The 20,764-nt window shown below is 41.5% G+C and overlaps 2 protein-coding genes across 3 annotated transcripts; one reads left to right on the forward strand and one right to left on the reverse strand.

Annotated features, from left to right (window-relative positions):
* Nucleotides 1-1,884: 1,884 nt before the first annotated feature.
* LOC125884134 (prostaglandin reductase 1-like) lies at nt 1,885-7,727 on the reverse strand. The gene is made up of 9 exons (XM_049568939.1): nt 7,584-7,727; nt 6,760-6,884; nt 6,527-6,572; nt 6,362-6,421; nt 5,633-5,800; nt 4,263-4,536; nt 4,049-4,154; nt 2,499-2,617; nt 1,885-2,378 (listed from the first exon to the last, which is right to left on the reverse strand). The coding sequence occupies exons 2-9, from the start codon at nt 6,863-6,865 to the stop codon at nt 2,268-2,270; spliced, it is 990 nt and encodes a 329-aa protein (XP_049424896.1). The 5' UTR covers nt 6,866-6,884; nt 7,584-7,727; the 3' UTR covers nt 1,885-2,267.
* Nucleotides 7,728-7,742: 15 nt separating this feature from the next.
* Nucleotides 7,743-19,656, forward strand: haus3 (HAUS augmin-like complex, subunit 3). 2 transcript variants are annotated; one of them, XM_049568936.1, is made up of 6 exons: nt 7,743-7,858; nt 9,813-10,864; nt 11,025-11,234; nt 11,461-11,693; nt 12,903-13,188; nt 13,678-14,282. In XM_049568936.1, exons 2-6 carry the CDS (start codon nt 9,836-9,838, stop codon nt 13,903-13,905), a joined length of 1,986 nt encoding a protein of 661 aa, XP_049424893.1. In that variant the 5' UTR covers nt 7,743-7,858; nt 9,813-9,835; the 3' UTR covers nt 13,906-14,282. The 2 variants fall into 2 exon arrangements, with proteins under 2 accessions (XP_049424893.1, XP_049424895.1); XM_049568938.1 differs by lacking the exons at nt 9,813-10,864; nt 11,025-11,234; nt 11,461-11,693; nt 12,903-13,188; nt 13,678-14,282 and adding exons at nt 14,505-14,709; nt 15,559-15,652; nt 16,026-16,409; nt 16,693-17,849; nt 19,549-19,656 and having other exon boundaries at nt 7,795-7,858.
* The last annotated feature ends 1,108 nt before the right edge of the window (nt 19,657-20,764 follow it).

The raw sequence follows: 20,764 nt of genomic DNA on the forward strand, positions 1-20,764 counted from the left end.
CTCCAAAAGTATTCTAATAATTTCAATAATTGCAGGGACACAGGTTAACTAGTACTTCCAGTCACAATGACTTGACAAATTCCTGGTTTACCGTAAACGACTGACGGCGCAGCTCAATTCCAATGTGGTATTATGAGTAATACACTGGAAAGCGTCGCGCACGTGACTTGCCGCCATTACGTCAACGCTTTCGATTTGATTTTTAGCCTTTTAACCCTTACATTTAGGTCACTACTACTAAACATGTAATTACACTAGTTAAAAATATTTCTTTATTTTTTAATATGTCATTGCGCAACAAATAATTTTCCAACTGTGCCCCCAAAGTCTGTCTCAGCCAGAATTAACAGTTCGTGTATAATGTGGCTTTCAATGTGCTTAAAGTACGCTCACAAAAATATTTTTAAATAGTAGACTACAGACCAGGAATATTTCTTTGTCCTTGTGACTGATAAAGTGATTTAATTTCCATCAAATGGTTGTTGGCGCCCAAATTTTAAGGGCTGTTGAAATTCCAGCATCACAGTGCCATTATTTCTTATCACTTGAGCCATGAGTGGATTATGAGACAATGGGCCCCTGAGCACAAGAATGCAAAGGGCCCCACCTCTCCTATATAGGAACAAAACACACTTTGTAGTGGTTTTGTGTCACTTTGTATTCAGTATGCATCTTTTTGTGATTTTTGTTTAGTCTTTTTGTGGTAATTTAGGTGTCTTTGAGTTAATTGTCTTATTGAAGTGATTTTATGTCTCTTTGACATAGTTTTATGTCTTTTTTTTGTTCATTTTGTCGCTTAAGTCTTTTTTTGTGGTTATTTTGTGTCTCTTTGCGGTATATTTGCATCTATTTGTGGGTTTTAAGCGTCTCCTTGTTTTCATTTTGAGTCTCTCCCTAGTTGTCACGTGACGAGTGAAGGCCAGCGGGGTGCCTGACACACCTGTTTCGCAATCCAGCTGTGACTTGAGCATTAAGCTCAGCCTCAGAGCGTTATTACTAACCAGTGCAAATTTTGGAATTGGTATATAGGAGCGTTGGTTTATCCTAAAAAGTTAAACTCCATTCTCAGAGCATGTTTTTATTGTCTGTACCGAGGCTACGCACAGAGTTTGGTAAGCAAGCATTTACGTATGCAGCTTCTTATATGTGGACTCCTCTGCAGAAGGACTTAAAGTTGCACTCAAAACACTGTTGCAGGATTTTTGTACACAATTCATTGTGTACAAAAATCATGTTGTCATGTTGTCATTGTGTATCTTAGCTGGTCTTTGTAATCATCATCCTTTTTTGCACTTCTGTGGTTCACTATTAACATACCTTTGGCTTTTCTTCATAGTAATCTTATTTTGTGTTTGATAATGCTTGTTTTGTATATTTTTATTCTGTATTTTTGTTCTATCTTGTCTGTCTGTAACTTATGTTGCTGTCAGGACACTTGTAAAAAGAGATTTTTGATCTCAAGAGGTTTTTCTGGTTAAAGAAAAAACTGTTAGGTTTGCAGACTCCACACCTCGACACCAAAGTGGGCAAACCTTGTGCTATTCTACTGGACCAACAGCATCCGATGTTACCATGGAGCTGGGGCTCTCATCACCACCACACCTTATGAAATTCAAATTAGCGTCTAAAAATACAGCGTATTTCCTGATCAAACACAAAGCTGCACTTGGCAGCAGAGGGCTAACGGTGCCTGCTCTATTATCTCAACCCGACTCATTCTAAGACTGAAACGAGCACGCATCTTCAATAACTTTTTCCTCCTCCCATTTCTCCTCAGGTCTTCAATGAAGGACATGCATTAATAAATACCAGATTTACACTGCGTGGACACTCAAAGTCTGCAATATGAAGCCTGACACATGAGTAAAATGTATGATGCAAAAACAAAATTTGAGAAAACCTCCACATTTTATTACATACACAAAAGTTCTTGCTGAATACAAAGCACACGTTACAATGAATAATGTATGGATGTCAGCAGCAGATCTACACATCATGTTTTAAATGCATTACAAAAAGAGGTGCTTTACCATGAATGAAAACCCAAACTTAGCAGTATGGTTTCATTTTAGAGAATTAGAGTGCCAGACTGAACTCTAACACTGAATCCTAAACTGAGGTTAAATATGATGTATCACATTTTTCATGGATGTCATGTTAATATAAAAATAGCTGGTTAACTGTGTCTATTGCTCACTCCTTCATGTATTAATTCTGTTATAATACATCAGTTGTTAATAATACTGATTCTTCTCCATTGTTCCACATCAGACTGCGACCACAGCCTTGCCGACATTTTCTCCCCGCAGCAGCCCCATAAAAGCAGCTGGCATCTTTTCGAAGCCCTTTGTGATGTGCTCCCGACACTTCAGTTTGCCCTGCAAATAAAATCACATAAATTACACTGAAGCAGAAACATGGGCACCCCTTCTAACGGAGCTCAAACCTTTACTGACGAAACACACAAAACAATTCTGAATGAGATCCAGATCACTGACCTCTTTAAACCATCCCAGCAGTCTCCCCTGGGTCTCGGGGTGCTTGTGCTCCCACCTGCTCTGCATGAAGCCCTCCATCTTCAGCTGCTTGAAGATCATGGTCAGGTGGGGGTACGGGCCTGAGACAGAGACAAGTGGTTGAGGGAAAAACTTTTAACTAGGTCTGTCAAGAGTAAGGTCTGTTTCAACAGCTCTCTAACATTTCAGTAATGCGCTGTCGCCCTCTAGTGGAGAAGATGTGAAATCATCTCAACATGTGAAGTTAAAAATGTGTTTGCAAGTAATTTTTAATGCATTTCAATATTTCTTTTTCACACACAGGTATCTAACTAAAAAGGAAGGAGTGTCTGTCTGTCTGTCCATTGATTTTCTCGACTACAGGTCATCTGATTGCCTTCCCACTTGGCGGGTGTGGTGCTGAGGACTCAAGGAAGTGCACTGCTGAGGGTGAGCTCTTTAGATCTATGGGACATATTTATCACTAGTGCCTTTTGGATACACTGTATGTCATGTATTAAAAGGTGATCCCTATTAACTGTTACACCACCAAACAGCATGCTGGGTAAAGCTCGCTCTCTATCACTCGCTTCAGTATTACTACAGCTTAAGGCAAGTTAGATTTAAGACTTTTAAAGACTCTTTTAATGCCACTTGGAATTAAATTTAAGACCAATTTTGCAAAAAGGGTTGAGACAATTTTGCCCAAATGTTTATCAAAGCATAAAACCTGATTTTTTTTTTTTGTCTTGTGGCAGAGACAAGGGGAGAAGAGAACTGGAAAATAGCTGGTGTTTGTTGTTTTTTGTGTCTCACTCTGCATGTTGGATTTCGCTGCCTTGATTCTCATCGTGGTGAGTTTGAAAAACTTCTTGCATAAAATACCTCAAGCCTCGTTAAGTATTGCCTCATATCAGCTTCAGTCATGCCGCAAAATCTTGGTTACATGGCCAGTTTTCATTGACTTTGCACTTCCCCATGTTGTCTAGCTAGCAGACAGTGGATCCTCTGCTCTGAGCATCCCCGCTGGAGACGAAACATTATTGGTTTCTCTATCCTGGGCTATGTGACGTTAATGTGAGAGGCATTTGGTCAATTATGTTTAAAAAAATTATGTTACCAATTATTTCTTATATTTTACAATACAACATCAGGAAAAAAGATTCATAAAACCCTAATTCCCATGTCTTTGCATTTTTTAAGACTTTTGAAAAATTGATTTGAGGCATTTTAATACCAATTAAGGACTTATTCTTAAATGAATGACTTGTTAAGACTTTAAGAGATGTGCAGGAACTCCAAGTACATTCAAGAACAGATGAAGAAAGGATGACTAAGAGATGCTGCATCAAGCATCAGGCTCTCTTTTCCCCAGAAATAGCCAGGCTTTAATTTCAATGATGCCATAAAATGTTAATGTGACGTGTATCCTCTAGCAATGCCAAGGGGCACAACTATGTCATGGCAGGTGGACTGCCCAGAACCCGAGGACGCGCAGCGCTGAGCGTGAAGTTGTTTCGACGAGCAGTTCTTGAGAAAACTGAAGTACGCACCTGTTTGGGGTATGGTGTCATTGTACGTGGAAATGGATCCACACACGGCTATTCTTCCAAAGTTTTTCATCTGCTGTATGGCGACACTTGTGAAAGAGCCTCCCACCTGAAATCAAGAGAAAAGTGTCATTTAAACTAAACATAGAAAGGAGAGCATAAATAGGAAGTGCTCAAGCACAACCTCCAGGCTCGGAGCTGCACCACCATTGCTTACATTTTCAAAGAGGCAGTCATATCCGTCTGGAGACGCCTTCCTCAGCGCCTCCTCCAGGGAGCCGACAGTCTTGTAGTTGAAGGCCTCATCAAAGCCCAGCTCTTTGAGGAAAGCCACCTTGGCATCGGACCCTGCTGAGCCCACCACCTTACAGCCCTTGATCTTGGCAATCTGGCCCACGACAGAGCCCACTGCCCCCGCTGCGGCGTTCACCAGCAGGGTCTCACCCTTCTGGAGCCCCAAGACTTCTTCTATCCCGTACACGGCTGTCAGTCTGGAGAGGGCAACAAAGGGTTAAAATCCAACAACCAAAATCTGAAAAGCATGACGGTGTGTTTTTCCTCCAGGTCCACAAAAGGAGCTGCTTTAACCTTTGTTACGTAAACTCTTTGTGACTGCTTCTATGGCAAGGTTATCAGTGACTTCGGCAAAACATCTGTATGCTCACCTGTTAATATTTTCAAAGAAAGATAAACTCTAAGTTAACTTCTTTTTTTAAAATAGATGAGAAACAACTCTCTCCCTTAAACATAAGCTGAGAAATGGCAATACTTGTTTTCAGAGTAGCAATCATGTCTAATATTTACTCAGGGAGGGCTACGTATTCTCTTTATGCATTACAGTTCACACAAAGGAGTCGCCCAAACCTTCTACTTGTTGCTACTAAGCAGTGTTTCTTACCCCCCTGCTATTTACATTCAAAGGGACAGTTCACCTCAAAACCAAAAGTACATATGTTGCTTCTTACATGTAGTGCTATTTATCAGTTAGATTCTTTAGGTGTGAGTTGCTGAGTGTTGCAGATATCAGCTGTAGAGATGTCTGCCTTCTCTCCAATATAATGGAACTAGATAGCACTCAGCTTGTGGTGCTCAAAGTGCCGCAAAATATATCTGAACAGCAATGTCTCCCCAGACAGATAATCTACAGACCTTGTTGTGAGCAGCTTCATAAGGGAACTATTTCCTTTCTACTGAAATAAACCCACCAACCAAATCACTGCGCAGAAGGAAGTGTGCATAACTGGGTCATAATTTCTGCAAAGAGACACTGCGTTTGGGTTTTTAAAATGTATTTTTTTTGGTGCTTTGAGCACCACAATTTTTGTTATACTGAAGAGAGGGCAGGCATCTCTACGGCTGATATCTCCAACAATCAGCAACTCACACTAAAACAATCCAGGCTGACAAACAGCACTACAGGTAAGAGGTTCAGTTCAGTTCAGTTCAGGCAGCCTCATGTCTGTTAAACTGTTGCAGAAGCCGGAAAAACAAGTCACAGTAAACTATTTATTCTGGAGGCCCGAATGTCATGTACAGCTCCTCTGTATTCAGTTTCTACCAACAGAGGCAGCCTAACATCTGTCTTACCCTGGCATGCCGAGGCCACCCAGAGCCAGGGATAACGAGACATCTTGCGGCCACTCACGCATGATGGGAATGAGGTCTGTCCCATCGCTGACTGTATGGGTCCTCCAGCCACCCCGACCAACAACATGGCTTCCAACGGGAAATTTCGGGTTATTGCTTTGAATCACTCTAAAAAACAAATAACCCAGAAAAGAGAAGAAGAAAAAAGTCATTTGTCAATTGCGTGCATCTCATGTGTTCCCACTTCAGTCTGAGGTGTCACACAGAAAACACAAGATTTAACTGAAAATCAAAAAGCACTTTGGCAAAAACTATTTATATTTTTAAGTGCGTTGCGGTGTCCTAGACAGCTGTGTGATGTCAAACCATGTGGCAAATGAGTTTTATGCACATTGGTTCACAACAAAGTAAAGAAAATACAAAACATGTGTGTTTGAAACAGATTATTCTGATGTTGTTTGGGAAGTTTGGTCAATGACTAATTATTGCTGCATGTTTATCATCAAAAACATTCCCACTCAAACAGATTGAGCGTCTGAACACTCAGCCAAGAACATTACAATTTGTCCGCTTTTGCTTTTCAGTCTCTGCGAATCAAAGGCTTCGGCATGATTAACAGCAGGTGGAGGACTGCTTCAGTTTCAGTAAACATGTGGGCATGCACGGCACATCATGAGAGATTAAAGACATTCCTGAGTGTGTGTGAGTTGGTGTGTTTGTGTTCTTTACTTGGCCACTTGAGTTCCGATCATCACATCGCCTTCATTCATGCGAACCCGACTGAACGGCCTGGAGAGACAAACAGCGTGTGTTACATATGTATGCACTGTTGGATTAATGAATGCTTTGTTAAGAGGAATGTTTTTAAGATGCATTATCCCGCTCCCCGCTCACCTCATGTATGGGTCGACACTAAGGAACACTGCTTCCACAAGCACCTCTGAAACAACAAGGGACATCAGAGCAAAACAAGTGTTAACACGATATGAACAGATGGTTTCCTCACCTGCATGTTACTCAATCAAGTATACAGTGACTCATTTAAAGCGCTGTACGTTCAATCTTCAGCATTCTCCTCTTCAAGCTTAAGTTGAGGGAATAAAGAGACAATCAGAAAATCATCTTACCCCCATCTTTCAGTGCAGGGAGCTCCTCCACCTTGAGCTCAAAGTCGCTGTCCTTTGGGAAGCCATCAAAGTGCTTGGCCAGGACCCACACCTTAGCTTGGACCATGATTCTTTGTTTGGGGCAGCTGTGAGAGATGGAGCAGTTGTTTGTAATCAAGCTAAGTCATTCTTGGTGCTGTGCGAAACACAACACATGTTAGATTTAACTGACTCAGTTCAACTCAATATAGGTGTGTGAAACTAATTGGGTCACACACTAAATCGTATGTCTTCTTATTAAAGCAACACAAACTGAAACTGATTGGCTCTCCTTGGATTGCAGTGTCCTGGCTTCACACTCAGTAGTTATTACAACTGAAAGTGCATTGTTAAGGTACATCTATTATCTGCTATGCAAATCTGTAATTAAAGAGGAATGTATTCACCCTACACTGACATGCCTGTACACATACATAAGTACACACACATTTAAGAAAACAGGAAGGAGCAAGTCCAATAGATTCCTGATTGTACAACTCAACCACAATGACTTAACTTTTTTTTTCTTCTTTTTTTTTTGAACCATCTCTTTCCGGAAATCAGCTGAAAGAAAGTGAGCTCATACATAAATACACCTACCAGTAATCTCACACTAGTAATTCACTGGAAGAAGCACACAGTTAAAAGCTGATACATGAGTGAGAGTTGAACTCTGCTGTGGTGGGGTGCCATACCAGTCTGCCTTTTGTATTCTGATGCCTCCTCCTCTATATTAGCACGTAATCCAGTTCATATGAGCGTGTTAGATTAAATACAGCCCTGTCAGGATTATCCATATGGCTTACCAGTTGTCGATCTCCACACAGTGATAGCAGAAGTAGTGAACTAAGGACAGAAAGAGTAGGCAGCCGTGGTTTGTTGGACGCGTGGGAGGAGGGAAGGCGGGAACCAACTTTCAATCCGCAAATGCGATTGGTTGGAAGGCTGACGCAGCCTCCAATGTATGACGCGGATCGTCACGTCGTCCCTGCGTGTTGACGTCAGGTCATTTTGGATGTGTGGCGCGAGCGCATAACGGCTAGGACGGAATGCTAACAAAACGGAGTTCCTGAATAAAATTGTAAGTAATGCAGTGATATTTTTCGATAGCTGTTGTTGTTAAAAGTTGACTTTTGTTGGTTAGAAAATACACGAACACGTTGCTTTAGACAAAACTGACAACGGTTGTTAGCAAAGTTGCTATTTTCTAGCCGAGTAGCGCACCGCAGCTGTTAAGCTAACTTAGTGAAGCTAACTGTTGTGACGCAGCTGTTCGCTAGCAAAACACAAAAAGGGAAATAGTTATGGTTACGACACTTACACTCGATGACAGCCGCGAATATTTACCTATTTTCAGCAGCAGTACATCCCAGTTACAATTAATACACCAGCATGTATTTGCGGAAACACCGAAAGCAACAATAATTGTTAGAAACGTACAGACGTTTTCCTTAACGTTTCTCTAACGGTCGACTGCGGCGTAACCGTTAAGGTTAGCTCACTTGTCCTAAAGATTCAGAGGCGTATGTTGTAATTAATGTTACCGAAACGTTGCTTGTGACTAAAAAAAGGCTGCTAGTTTTAGGTTGAAAGATACATCGCTGTGATGGTGGTATTGTGAGAGGAGGTGTGTCAGGGTGTCTAACGTTACAAATCTTTAAAATGTCTTAAAATGCTTTGAAGTAAGTCTTGTTAATAGAAGGTCTTAAATTAACGTTATCCTAAATTCACGTGAAAATGTCTCCAGCCTGACAGCCTCACTGACTGTTTACAATCATTGGACAGACCAAAGAAAAATATTGCAATAATAAATATCATTTATGACAGCGATGAGATTTTATTCTTTTTACATTTAAAACACATTAAACTTGAACTCATCATTGTGTTTACATGGAAAGAGTACTTACGGGTTTGTGTCTCACACACACACAAACACACACACACACATATATATATATATATATATATATATATATATATATATATATATATATATATATATATATATATATATATATATAATGTGTATTTCCATTGCAGACCGAAGGTTTGGTCTTAGATTTCATAAAAGGTGGTGTTAAAAAAAGTCTGAAATTTAACTTGGTTGTATCTGTAGACTCTCTGTGTGAGATATCAGTATTTCTGTTATCACAATATCGTAACGTTACACCACCTTATCTGGTCTATTCTTGATTTTTACAGGCTGCAACGGCTGTTTACAATATACTCATCTAAACGTTAATTAAATATAAATTAAGTGAACAGTTATAAGTGCACAGTAAAATGTGCCAAATGTTGGGTGAGCCTTGCCCTGTTTATCCATCATAATTGTTAACCTACATATTATTAATGACTCCAAGAGAATATATTCCTCGATATTGAGGTTTTTTCCCAAACAGGGATATCCTGGATTTTTTTCCCTACATTATGTCACTACACAGTACACACTCTAAAAGCTCACATTAAATTATAGGAACTCTTGAAGCTGTTTAAAAGAGATGTTGATTCAACTTTGGTCATTCTTGAGGCTGTTTTCGTCGTGCTGTTGAATTGTGTTGTGTTATACTATAAATTAATCTGATATTAAAGGGGGCATAATATTAATGACACAATACATTTCAACAGCACCACAAACTGCAAAAATTGTACATTAAAACCGTATAGAGGATGAGCATCAATATCTTCTGACATATCAATAATTTTACCTGCTTCTATTTATTATGTGTGCTTTGTGGGTCACTGTTGCATGTTATAAAATGATTCCAGTGTTTTAATGGAGTGCAGCAATGTGTTTTTAACAGCTGGATTACCTGAAACAAACAAAAAACACCAGATGTGGATTGGGATTTATATAGATAAACAGGATTATTGAGTGCCTGGATTATCCCTGATCCAAAGCATGCATGACATCCCTAGTTTCAAGAGATCATGAATATGCTTTGCTATATGTAATCTCACTGTTTTTGTATTGGTCTTCACCTTATCCTCCACGATCCACATTGTGCTGCTGTGTGACTGGCTCGCACATTGTAAAGGGCACATAGTGCTGAGAGCCACCATGTTAGACGGTGGCCAGTTTGTGGAGGCCGTGGGCCGTCTAGGTTATTCTGGTGCATCATCGCTGAAGGCGTCCGACTTCGACTGGCTGTTTGACTGTGCCCCGGAGAACCTTCACTTCTTGCGCTTTGTCTGTCGGACCCTCAACCAAAGCAATGTTCTCACCACGGAGGAGGCACGTGCTTATCAGGAGCTACGCAAGTCCGGCAAGCCATTTCTGGATGAAGCAGCCCTGGGCGAGGTCCTTAAAACCATTGGACCTTCAGATGGGAGCAGTGCAAACATGCTAGGGCCCTCTTCTTCATCTTCATCGTCCGTGTTTGCAGCTGAGGGGGATGTAGCTATAGAGGACTTGGAGGCAGAACTTCAGGCACTGCGTAAAGAGAAAGAGCTGAAGCAACAGCGGTATAACAGGTTGCAGGTTGTAGCCACCTCCCGTGCAGATGTTGACCTACGACTTAATGCAGAGCTGGAGAGCGCTGCACGTAAACTAAAAGAGGCCAGTGCTTCCATTGCAGCTGAGAATGCTGACACCAATGCTCTATTACAAAACCTAACAGAGGAAGTGAGAAGGCTCTCTTCATATCTCCCACTTCAGCCACAGGCCAGTCACAAAGGAAAAGGAGAACCTGTGGCCCCTCCAAATCCTTCTATCTCCAAAAGTCCCTCTGTCCTCCTCTCTCAGCTGCCCTTGGGTCCCTACCTGCACCAGGAGGAGCTCAACACTAAAACACTAGCTGCTTTCACTCAAAAGCATTTCTTCCAGGGCATCTCTGACATTGTTGAGACGTCTTGCTCGGAGCGCTTCCAGGTCCTTGACCTCAGTTCTTGTGAAGATAAAGACGATGAAGAGAGTGAGCACGAGGAAAGAGAGAGGGAAGAGCGAGCGGTGGAGCACAGGAGAACAGAGATGGCCAGGCTGCAGTGGTCTCATATTGTGGCCCAGCACCAACTGATGCAGGCCACGGCAGAGGAGAAGAGTGTTAAGGCTGGACTGGACTGGCTTTCTGAGAAGTCCTCTCATACCAGGGTAAGGCAGACATATGTGTGTTATTATTCCCTAAACAATATCAGAGCTCTCATTATATGCTCAGTAATTACGATTCTGGCTTCTTGTCTCAAGCTCTCGTTCATATCTCAAGTACTCATGTCTCAAGCTCTCCTTTGCCTCTGTCTCTTCACTCTACCAGAGCATTTCCATGTCCTCCTCACTGCATGTCCGCGAGGTTGCTTCCAGGAAGGAGCTGCAGGCAGTGGAGGCTGAGCTGGAGGCCCTGCTCCAAGGACCAGTACCTACTGCCCTTAGAGAGTCAGCCAGGTTGATTAATGTGCCGATAGTGAGGGGAGACCTGGCTCTGCAACTAGCCAGGCAGGACTACTACACCTCCAGACAGGATCAGGTAAGTTAGTAATATATTACTTATTCCATCCTCGGTTTTCTGTAAAAACTTGTATTTCACAGAGGTAAGGGTTCAGGGTTAGCCATCAGTCAGCTCTGATTAAGCTGCTAAGAATTCAACTGTTTTGCTTGAAAACATGAGATATGAGGTGCATACAAACATAATGTTAGAACTTTGTCCTCTTGTTTGTTCAACAGCCATAGTAAACTGAACATTTTCCTCCTAGGTACGAGACTACCTACTCCGCCAAAAGGCGTCCTTTGACCTGGTGCTCCTTGGGCAGGAGATGGAGTTTAGGAGGTGGAGGACATGTCTTAAGCAGCTGGGAGAAGTAAATAGCAGACTGGTAAAGGAAGGTGAAGCAGCAGCCCTCAGAATTGAGTCCCTGGCACACCCTGAGCTGGCTATCAACCCCAGACCCAACCCTATCATCAGCTCCAAGGATGCAGCCTTCAGCAGGTAAAAAGCCTCAAGCTTCTCACAATGCTATAGACTTGTTAAAGAGCTGAACCTGTTTGGGGCTAGCCTGGAGACCAGAAAAATCTGCAAGCTCATGTATTATTAACTCTGGCAGATGAGTCTGGTTCTCCTCAGGTTCAAACAGATTTCTAGCAGATGTGGCCCAGGGTGGCCACATCATGTACATTCGCATCAAGGACATTACAGCCAGCATAAACCTAGCTCAGTAAATAGAAGCGCCCTTTTTGGTCTAGTATGTCTAATAATTCTAATAATTTATCCTTTCTGTCTTTACAGATAAAGACGTGGGGTTTTTTTGTAATTAGGCTCTTATCTTTAGGCTTGCTAACTTATGAAACTCAAACTAAATTTGCTCTGATTACAGTAGGCACCACAGGTGAGTACACGTAGACTAATCTGACAGTGAAACTGTAGAGTTCGCTTTGTGCAGGTTTATTTGCCTCAAATGAATGTTACAAGTAAACCAAGTGGTCCCAGGAGACAACTAACAAACAAAATTCTTAGTTTTATACAGAAATCAGGGTGGAGGCACGCGTCTGAGACTGACCTGTTGACAGGCTAGTGGCTTGTATTATTTACTCCATACTTAGCCTGTTTCCTCATACACTCCCTACTTGAATGACAACCAGGTCATCATGACCTTGCTGAGACATTGTCTGGTGCAAACTGTTCTATTCCTGGAAGTTACTACGTCAGTCGGTCTTTTGAAGCCTCTTTCCTTGTCCATGAGACAGCTAGGTATATGCCACATTGCCGTGGTCATGTCACATACACTAATCATCATCAGCTATTAGTTTTAACTGGCTTACTGCTATACACGTCGCATAATTAATCAGATGTCATTACAGTCGAGGACAGAGGATGGATGGATTTGCTCTCACCTTGAGTTGGGCATTTAACTGCACTGATTCACCAGTACATAATGAGAGCTTTTATGATTAGCTGTGAGGATCACACAACTGTAGAATAACAGAATTGCTAGAATGTAACTCGGTTAATTCACTAGTTCATTTATTCATCCACATGTGAATATTTGCACACTCAAACCAGGATTATTCACTCACCTCTTCTGAAATACTGTGCCACTATGTTTGCTGCTTTGTGCCAGTGACACTCTTTGTCCTTCTTAATATGCTGACTGTCTCACTTTGGAATATAATTCAGTGTTGCATGCAACTCTTTTCTCAGGCTGCTCCAGATCCTTGACCACAATTCAGACCATGGCCGATCAGAGCCTTTTCGGACATATGAAGCATTAGACCATGCTGCGCGTGACCTCGCAGGCAACCTCAAGGCGACCCAAGATGCTCTAGCTGGTGCTGGTCGTGAGCAGTACTACACAGCTGCTCGTCTTAATGGTGACTGTGAGGCGCTCCACAGGGCGATGTACACAGAGCTGCAGCAGCTGGTCTTAGGGCCGCAGGTACGTCCAATGGCCATCACTGACCAGCAGCTGCTCTGCCCCAATGCACAGGTGGGTTTGTTTCCTTTTTTATTTTAAGCACAGTCATCTTGGTCAACCATACAGAGTGCTAATCCATGTGAGTCAGCTGAATTTAGTTTACTTGTCACTTTTGGTGAGGGAAGCTGGTAGCACAGTATATAGCACAGTATATTTTATCTTTTACACATTCTTCTCATATGTCACTCTGTCAAGCGCTTATTAAAAAAGACAGGTGTAAAAGCACTGCATGATTTATGGCTTGAAGGAGGAACTGCTTTGCTGCATGACACAAGCTTCAGTATCAGGAACTGTGTTGTAGTTTATATTAACACATTTTGTCTGTTATTTGAGATTTTAACAGAAATATTTGCAAATAGGTTCATTAATTAGCTTGATAAAATAGTCCTTATTTGCATTACTAGTTATGTTTGATTCATATGTGCTCACATAGCTAATTGCCGTTTATTCCTTTTGTTTTTCTTTTTTTTATTTCTCATCTCTCCTCCTTTCTCTCTACAGGAGCTAACAGTGAAGCTTGTGAAAGCAGAGTCTCAGCTGCAGAGTTTGCAGCATATAATGCAAGAAATTATGGGGGAGGTCAAAGCCAAGCGTTCTCAGCTGGAGCGCAATGCCCTCCTCAGGCGGGAGAGGGAATTGTACGTCTACTTTCATTTGGATCCCCGGCTGCTGCAGAAAGTAGTGGAAGATCTGGAGCGCAAAATGGCTGAGAAGAGAGGACTGCAGTAAAGCCTGCCAGAATGAATGAGGAGCGCTCATTGTCAGCTCAACCTAAATGGTTTCTGTGCTAAGGAAGTCAACCTTTGTTATAAGGCTTGGAGATATCTCATGAGTACACTGTGCTTTCAGCAGAGGAGGTTTATTAAATAAGCCGTGCTCTAGTGCAGTGTGAATCTTCTGAAAGTTTGCACCTTCACTTGGTTTGTGCAGGAGGTGGTCATCAACCACTTGAGGGTTCATCTTTGGGACAACACTCAACTTGGGAACAAAGTTTTGTTGTATACGAGCAGTGCTGCTTATATGATGATTGGGATTCATTTGAGTGTTTACTTCAAACAAATTTTACATGTGATTCTAAAATGTCCTTGTTTCTCTTTTTCATCTGATTAAATAAAATAAAATCTTATCTTTATGAAGGTTTAGTTGTGATTTTTTTTAATGTAAGTCTGTTTCTGGAGGGTAAGAAGCATACTAGGTATTGTCTGCTGTGCAAAATACCCCAGTCAATAGTCTGAATAGTTGCATATTATTGGATGTGTTTTTGAGATGCCAGTTAAAACCAAGTCGGTTTCTGTATCTGACCTAACTCTCCCTATTGTCCCATTTAGGCTGTTGGCAGGTAAAGAGTCGGATATCCTCGAGTAGAGAGAAAGAATATCAGGCATCCTGTCAGGGAGGAGATGGAGCAGTCTAGCAGCAGGTTGTACTCAGAAAATCTGTCCCAGGAGGCCCAGAAGATCCTGGCTGTTCTGCGGGCCCAGAGTCTACATGCAGCCAGACGCAGCCACAGCTACTCCTACAATCACAGGCAAAGTCAGTCAGGGCACAAGCATAGAAAATCTTCCTTAAGCTCATTGCAGTATATTTTGAGTATATTTCTACTTAAATGTTGATTGGCATTATTAAAACCAGTATAACTTAGTGTTGTCAGCTAAGAAACATTTGGATTATTGTAAAATATTTTTACAGGATTTCCAATGGTCCTTGAAATCTTTTAAAGATTGTCATTTGAGGGGAAAAAAATCAAAGTGTTTGAAACAAACATGGGTCATTGAAAGTGTTTGAATTTGTGTATTTATTTATTTTTTTCCAGGAATAGAAATCAGCGCTCTTTTTATATTGTGTGCCATAACTAACAGATTAGTTAAGTGTTTATGCATTCAAGCCTCTCTCTTTTTAATTGTCTGTGAGCTTCTGTAAGGTCTCATAGTTCCTATTGTAACAGAAATCAACCTTGATCTGTGTGTCAAACTATGCCCAGGTTGGGTCCTTAAATTTGTGGGAACTGGACCAAGAAAGTCCTTTGAATTTTTATTAAGGTCTAATTTAGCTCTAGAATTATTTTTAGCCTTTTGTAACTGTTTTGAAGGTCAGTAATTCAACAAAAAAACTGTGATGGAACATGTGTACTTTACAAATTACAGTGACGTACATTATTACTTGACTGGACAAACAGCTGCTTTAAATATTAAGCTTGGTTTTTAAGTCCTTTCGTGTTAGAAGATTGGCCACTTAGTGGGCATGTATTGTATGCATATAATGTTAAGCAAGACAAGATGTAGGATTTACAGGTCAGACTGTCTTTAAATTTAATACTTTATACAAATTGCTTTTCAATTCTTTCCAGAGAGTTCATGGTGTTTGCCTTTGTTGTGTGTGTAGTAGTGGAGAGGTATAATGGCAGCCAGAGGGAGCCATGGGCTCAGAGCAGCTGGAGCATGAGTCAGGAGGAGAGCAAGGAAGGAGACTCAGACCGGTACGTCAGATTAATAAATAAAAGCTACACACAGATGGGAAAACATACACTTATGTTCAGTTAGAGTAGCCACTGTCTTCGTATCTTATTCCTACTGTACTCAGGGTGCCATTATTTACATAAGAAGGTTGGTGCAGAAGATTCTTGGCCTACATGCTGTAAACAAGGGCAAAAGGACATCCCACTGAATTTTGAAATAAAGCCTATTTAATTGTTGGGTTTAACTGTTCTATTATAGGTAGTAGTTATTGGTTATAATTGTAAAGTTTCTAAATGATTTTATATACTGACACGATAATCTTATCTAATCCTTAATGTGCAAATGTAAACCAGAAAAAGTAAAAGAAATCCCTCTGCCACTGTTACGGTTCAGACCATGGTTCAGGCCCCAGGTGTCCTCCTATTCCACTTCTTACCGTGACGCCTCCCACCAGCCGCAGAGCTCTCAGACCTCGGCCTGCTATCAGCACTCGCAGACACCAGACTGCTCCCTGTCATCCCAGGCCTCCTCCGGTTCCTCCTCCTGCTGGGATTCCTCACTCCACAGGCAGGTGACTCAGACTGAAGCCCATTATCGCTGCTCACAGATTTATTCCCACAGAAAGTGCTCCGAACCCCCTGCTTGCCCGTCAAGTCAGGCTCTGTCATTCACTCAGCATGAGGAGACAGTGGCATCTTTCTCCCATAGGGACAGATACACCCTGTCCCTCCAAACACCCGAGAGACTTTGTGAACATCAAGCTACACCCTGGAGAAAGTAAGTAGCGAGGAAATTGGGGTTCATATTCTATGGCTGTTATCATAGTTAAGTGTGTTAATGTATGTGTGCATATAACATGCTTGAGAGTAATTGATGTATTAAGTAATTTTCATGGCTGAACAGAATATTTTGTCACTTTTCCTTAAGGTATTTATATAATGTTGGATAACAGAGGAAAGCAGTCTGGGGTTTTGCATGTATTAATGATCTTCTGTTGCCAATTTTGTGAGTGAAAAGCATGCATTATAAATTTAGCATACTCTGTCTTCTACTTTCATAGCTCTGCTGAAGAAATCAGGCCGCCTTTCATCCACAATCTTTCTCCATACGACGAGGATCCTGATGAGGGTTTGTGCCCCACAACTGAGCACCCTAATACCCATAAAGCGGAGCCTACTTTGGCTTGTCACCGACTTTCCTCCTGCCATATAGTAAGTGAAGAGACAGATAATGACGCATCAGGGGCACAGAAAGAAAACAAAGACACAGAGAGCTGGCATATCACCAGAGAGAAGCTTGACCACACAGTAGTTTCAGACAGCCAGACAAAGTGGAAGCTGTCTCTGTCCACCCCCAGTGCAGAGGTCATTAGTGAAGAAGATGGAGGCATACTGAATCACAAGTCAGCAGAAGAGGTTCAGCAAATATTCTACTCAGAAAATATAATGCAGGCAGGTGCAGCAGAAATGTCAGACAGAGGTCATAAAGTTCAGGAGGATGCACCCATACCAGATGAGAGAGGATCAGCCAATGAAATGGAAGGACATACACCCTCAGAAACCAATGAGAACACTAGTGTAGAGAGGAATTTGAACTCGATATTTACAACTAGTTTGGATGACAGCGTGCTTTGTTATTCTAAGCAAGCAAAGTTGGGTCAGGAAGAAGATAATGACTTGGAGTATAGAGTTGATAGATCTGAAATAAAAGGAGTTGAACATCTACTTGGCATTGAGAAGATAGAGCTATCTGTGGGACGCCATACTGGCAGTCCAAAAAAGATCTCCATATCTTTAGAAAGGGAAGAACACAAGGTTAGTCACTGCCAATCTGAAAACACTCAGGGAATGAGTCAGACTGTGACTGAAACAGCAGAGAAGCAGCACATAGAAAACCCACTGATGCAGTGCGAGCCCACCAAATTAGTCCTGGGTGACACTGCTGCTGATAACCCGGAGAGAACCACAGAGGAAAGAGGAGATGTGATGGAGGTCATTATGGGACTGCAGAGGGAGAGCATTGCGGGCATTGATACAAGCATTGAAGAAAAGATGGAGACAGAGCAGCACCATTATTCTGATGTTCCAACAAGAGAAAGCCAGAATGAGACAAACAATAGAGAGGTCAATGAGTTACCTGAGACTGGAGAGAGGGGGGAGGACAGAAATGTGTCTGCGGTGCCACCTGTGGACAGCCAAAATGAGAGTACGTCTGCAGGTGAGTGCATGATTGATGATGCTATTTTACATAATCATAGTTTCTTAAACGTGATTATTTTGTAAATTGTGTCTGGAGTATTTATACTCAATTTGTCTGGATTAGTGTCATTAGTTTTGTAGTTATATAATCATACCCTGCCTGAGAGTAATTGAGGAGGCTGAGAAGCTGGAAATTAGTTTTTCAGTTCATACTGAATGTCACCTTTAAACACTGTGATGAATTTTTGACAAATGTGTAATTCAACCAATCACCACTAGAGTGAGCTCCACTACTTTTCTGTGTAAGTGCTGAAACCAACTGCAGGAGTAAATGCACTCCAGTACAAACGGTGTAATTATTTGTAGTCAATTAGTCGCACTAAGAATTCACTAAACCACTCTTTCTTTTCAAACAATTAAGGAATATCAATGCTATATATTGAAAGGGGAAAGAAACTCAAAGTATATATTAAATGCTACTTCTCAAAGTCAGAGTATTGGAGCTATATCACATTAATACGGCCCACTGAACACACTGTTAAAGTGTTAAAGTCCAAAAAGCTTCTCTTAAAATCAAGTAACTTCTCAGTTCAGTTCTCTGACTCATATTTAAGTTGTGGGTAGGCCTGTTACAATAAGTACTTTTGTTGGACAATATATTGTCCCAGAAATAAGTATGATGTCATTTTATGACCATTTTATGCCACTGATATAATGATAATATAATATCGTAATAAAACAGGTACACCCTTTCAAAGACAAATGAATGTTCAGACATTGGAATAGAAATTTAAAAGAAATCAATTAAAATATCTTAGTTAAATAAAACATAAATCAATAATATAAAACATAAAACCACACAACCATAAATAAAAATGAAAAGGCACTAACTTGCACTTAAATAAGTATTAAACATTTGATACAGGGGTAAAAAGTCATTTCCTAACAGGCAATATACTGACAATCAAGTTTCTCAGTGGCTAGGACCTTTGTTAACAAAGTGCAAAGTAACACTATATTAGCTACAAGTAAGATATAAGTAGCATTAACAACATGTAGAACAAAGTAACATCATTGACATGGGCCTTTAGGTTAGTTGCGTTGGCAAAGTGGCTCATTTACATTAATAGGTTCTCCTCTCTCATTCAGCCTAAACCCAAAATGTTCCCACACTGGAGCTGTGGGGAGCAGCTCTGAAACCAAGTGCACTGGACTTATTCTCTCAAACTTTCAGGGCAGTCAGTAGCTGTTGGGAAAACCACCTAGCCTCGATGTTAGCTTTACCACACCTGGTTCTCTGTCACTGTGTGCGTGCATGCATGCGTGCGTGCATGCGTGTGTGCATGCATGAGTGTATGTGTGGCACACTGAGCAGAAGTAGTGCAACTAGAAATGACAGCAAAATGTGTCTCAGTATAGATTATTTTCCGTCCAAGGCTTGCAATGGTCTGGAAATCCCTGCTGTTTATTCTGCCATCATGTTGACTAAAATGTTGGTGAGAGTCTTACAGGATCAAACATGTGAACACAAGGGCAGTTTCACATGATTTATTTATTTAAGCATTTATTTGGAAGAGATGACCTCAATAATTTTTTATGACCTTGATAATTAGATAATGTAATTATTGTGACATGCCTTTGCTGCCAGTCAGTAGTTCAGACAAAGTAGCAGGGGGGTTGCCAAAGCATTTGAAGTTGTCTAAAACTCCTGCCAGCAGATTTCAGCCATCTTTCTTTCATCGGAGTAGCGATGACAGAGCAGAGCTAAGGACACTCAGCGCTGATGAGGGATGTTGTGTGCCTGCTCACATTACAGCCGCAGGAAGGTAGCTTGAGTCTCAGCTGCTGAGACAATGCTGAGTCAACTCACATCCACATCCACAAACACACACTCAACAACGCACACGCAAACAAGTTGCAAGTTGTGTTTTAACAAAATGTCAGTTTGGTCTTAGCCAGGATTAATTTTTAGTGTTGGCTGACCTTGTCTCGCCTCACACTGCTGAGGTCACACACATGCCTTGTGTAAGAGCTCAAACATGGTTACATAACAGAGTGGGATCATTGATTGAGAAAAGTGATGATCTGATAGAAATGCTCTTAACTCCTCCCCTCTAGAGGACTCAGGTCGAGAAAGCTGTGCCATGCCAATACTGTCCCAGGAGTGCAGGGCAAAAAGGTCAGGATTCAGAGCTCCCTGTCTCCATGGGAGCCACCAGCACCATGGCAATGTACAAGTGAGTGTCTATGGAGCAAGTCTGTAATATTATCAACATTATGTTACATGACAACTAGAGCATTAGGAAAGTATTCAGACTCCTACATTTTCTAAGATTAGTTTTTTCCTCAGTCTACTCTCAACACAGGAAAAACTGAAATATGACACTGACATACAGTAAGTGTTCAGACCCTTTACTCAGTAGTCAGTCGTAGCATTTTTGGCAACGATTGCAGTCTTCTTGGGTATGGCACCACACACGCTTTGCACACCTAGTTTTGGGGATTTTCTGCCATTCTTCTCTGCAGATCCTCTCAAGCTCTGTCAGGTTTGATGGGGACTGGCGGTGAATGCCCATTTTCACGTCTCTCCAGATGTGTTTGATTAAGTTCAAGACAAGTCAGGGCTCTGGTTGGGTGACTCAAGGACATTCACAGCACTGTCCCTAAGCCACTCCTGCGTCGTCCTGGCTGTGTTTCGAGTCATTGTCCCATTGGAAGGTGAACCTTTGGCCCGGTCTGAAGTCCTGAGCGCTCTGGACCAGGATTTCATTGAGGATATCTCTATTTTTATTTTCCCTGCAACTCTGACCAGACCCCGAGTCCTTGCTGCAGAAACCCTTAAAACACTTTCAGTCAAGCTGTTGAAACATCTATAAGGTGATCAGGAGAACTGGAAGGCATCTGAGCTAAATTTCCAGTGTCATAGCAAAGCGT

The sequence above is a fragment of the Epinephelus fuscoguttatus genome, linkage group LG23 (assembly GCF_011397635.1).
Source record: "Epinephelus fuscoguttatus linkage group LG23, E.fuscoguttatus.final_Chr_v1".
NCBI lineage: Eukaryota > Metazoa > Chordata > Actinopteri > Perciformes > Serranidae > Epinephelus > Epinephelus fuscoguttatus.

Excerpts from the sequence above, each read along its gene's own strand:
- haus3 (XM_049568936.1), top strand. The coding sequence starts at position 9,836 with ATGTTAGACGGTGGCCAGTTTGTGGAGGCCGTGGGCCGTCTAGGTTAT. Across the intron at positions 10,865-11,024 it reads AGAAGTCCTCTCATACCAGG|AGCATTTCCATGTCCTCCTC; the intron begins GTAAGGCAGACA and ends TCACTCTACCAG. Across the intron at positions 11,235-11,460 it reads ACACCTCCAGACAGGATCAG|GTACGAGACTACCTACTCCG; the intron begins GTAAGTTAGTAA and ends TTTTCCTCCTAG.
- LOC125884134 (XM_049568939.1), bottom strand. The coding sequence starts at position 6,865 with ATGGTCCAAGCTAAGGTGTGGGTCCTGGCCAAGCACTTTGATGGCTTC. Across the intron at positions 6,573-6,759 it reads CCCTGCACTGAAAGATGGGG|AGGTGCTTGTGGAAGCAGTG; the intron begins GTAAGATGATTT and ends TTGTTGTTTCAG. Across the intron at positions 2,618-4,048 it reads TGACACCATACCCCAAACAG|GCCCGTACCCCCACCTGACC; the intron begins GTGCGTACTTCA and ends TCTCTGTCTCAG.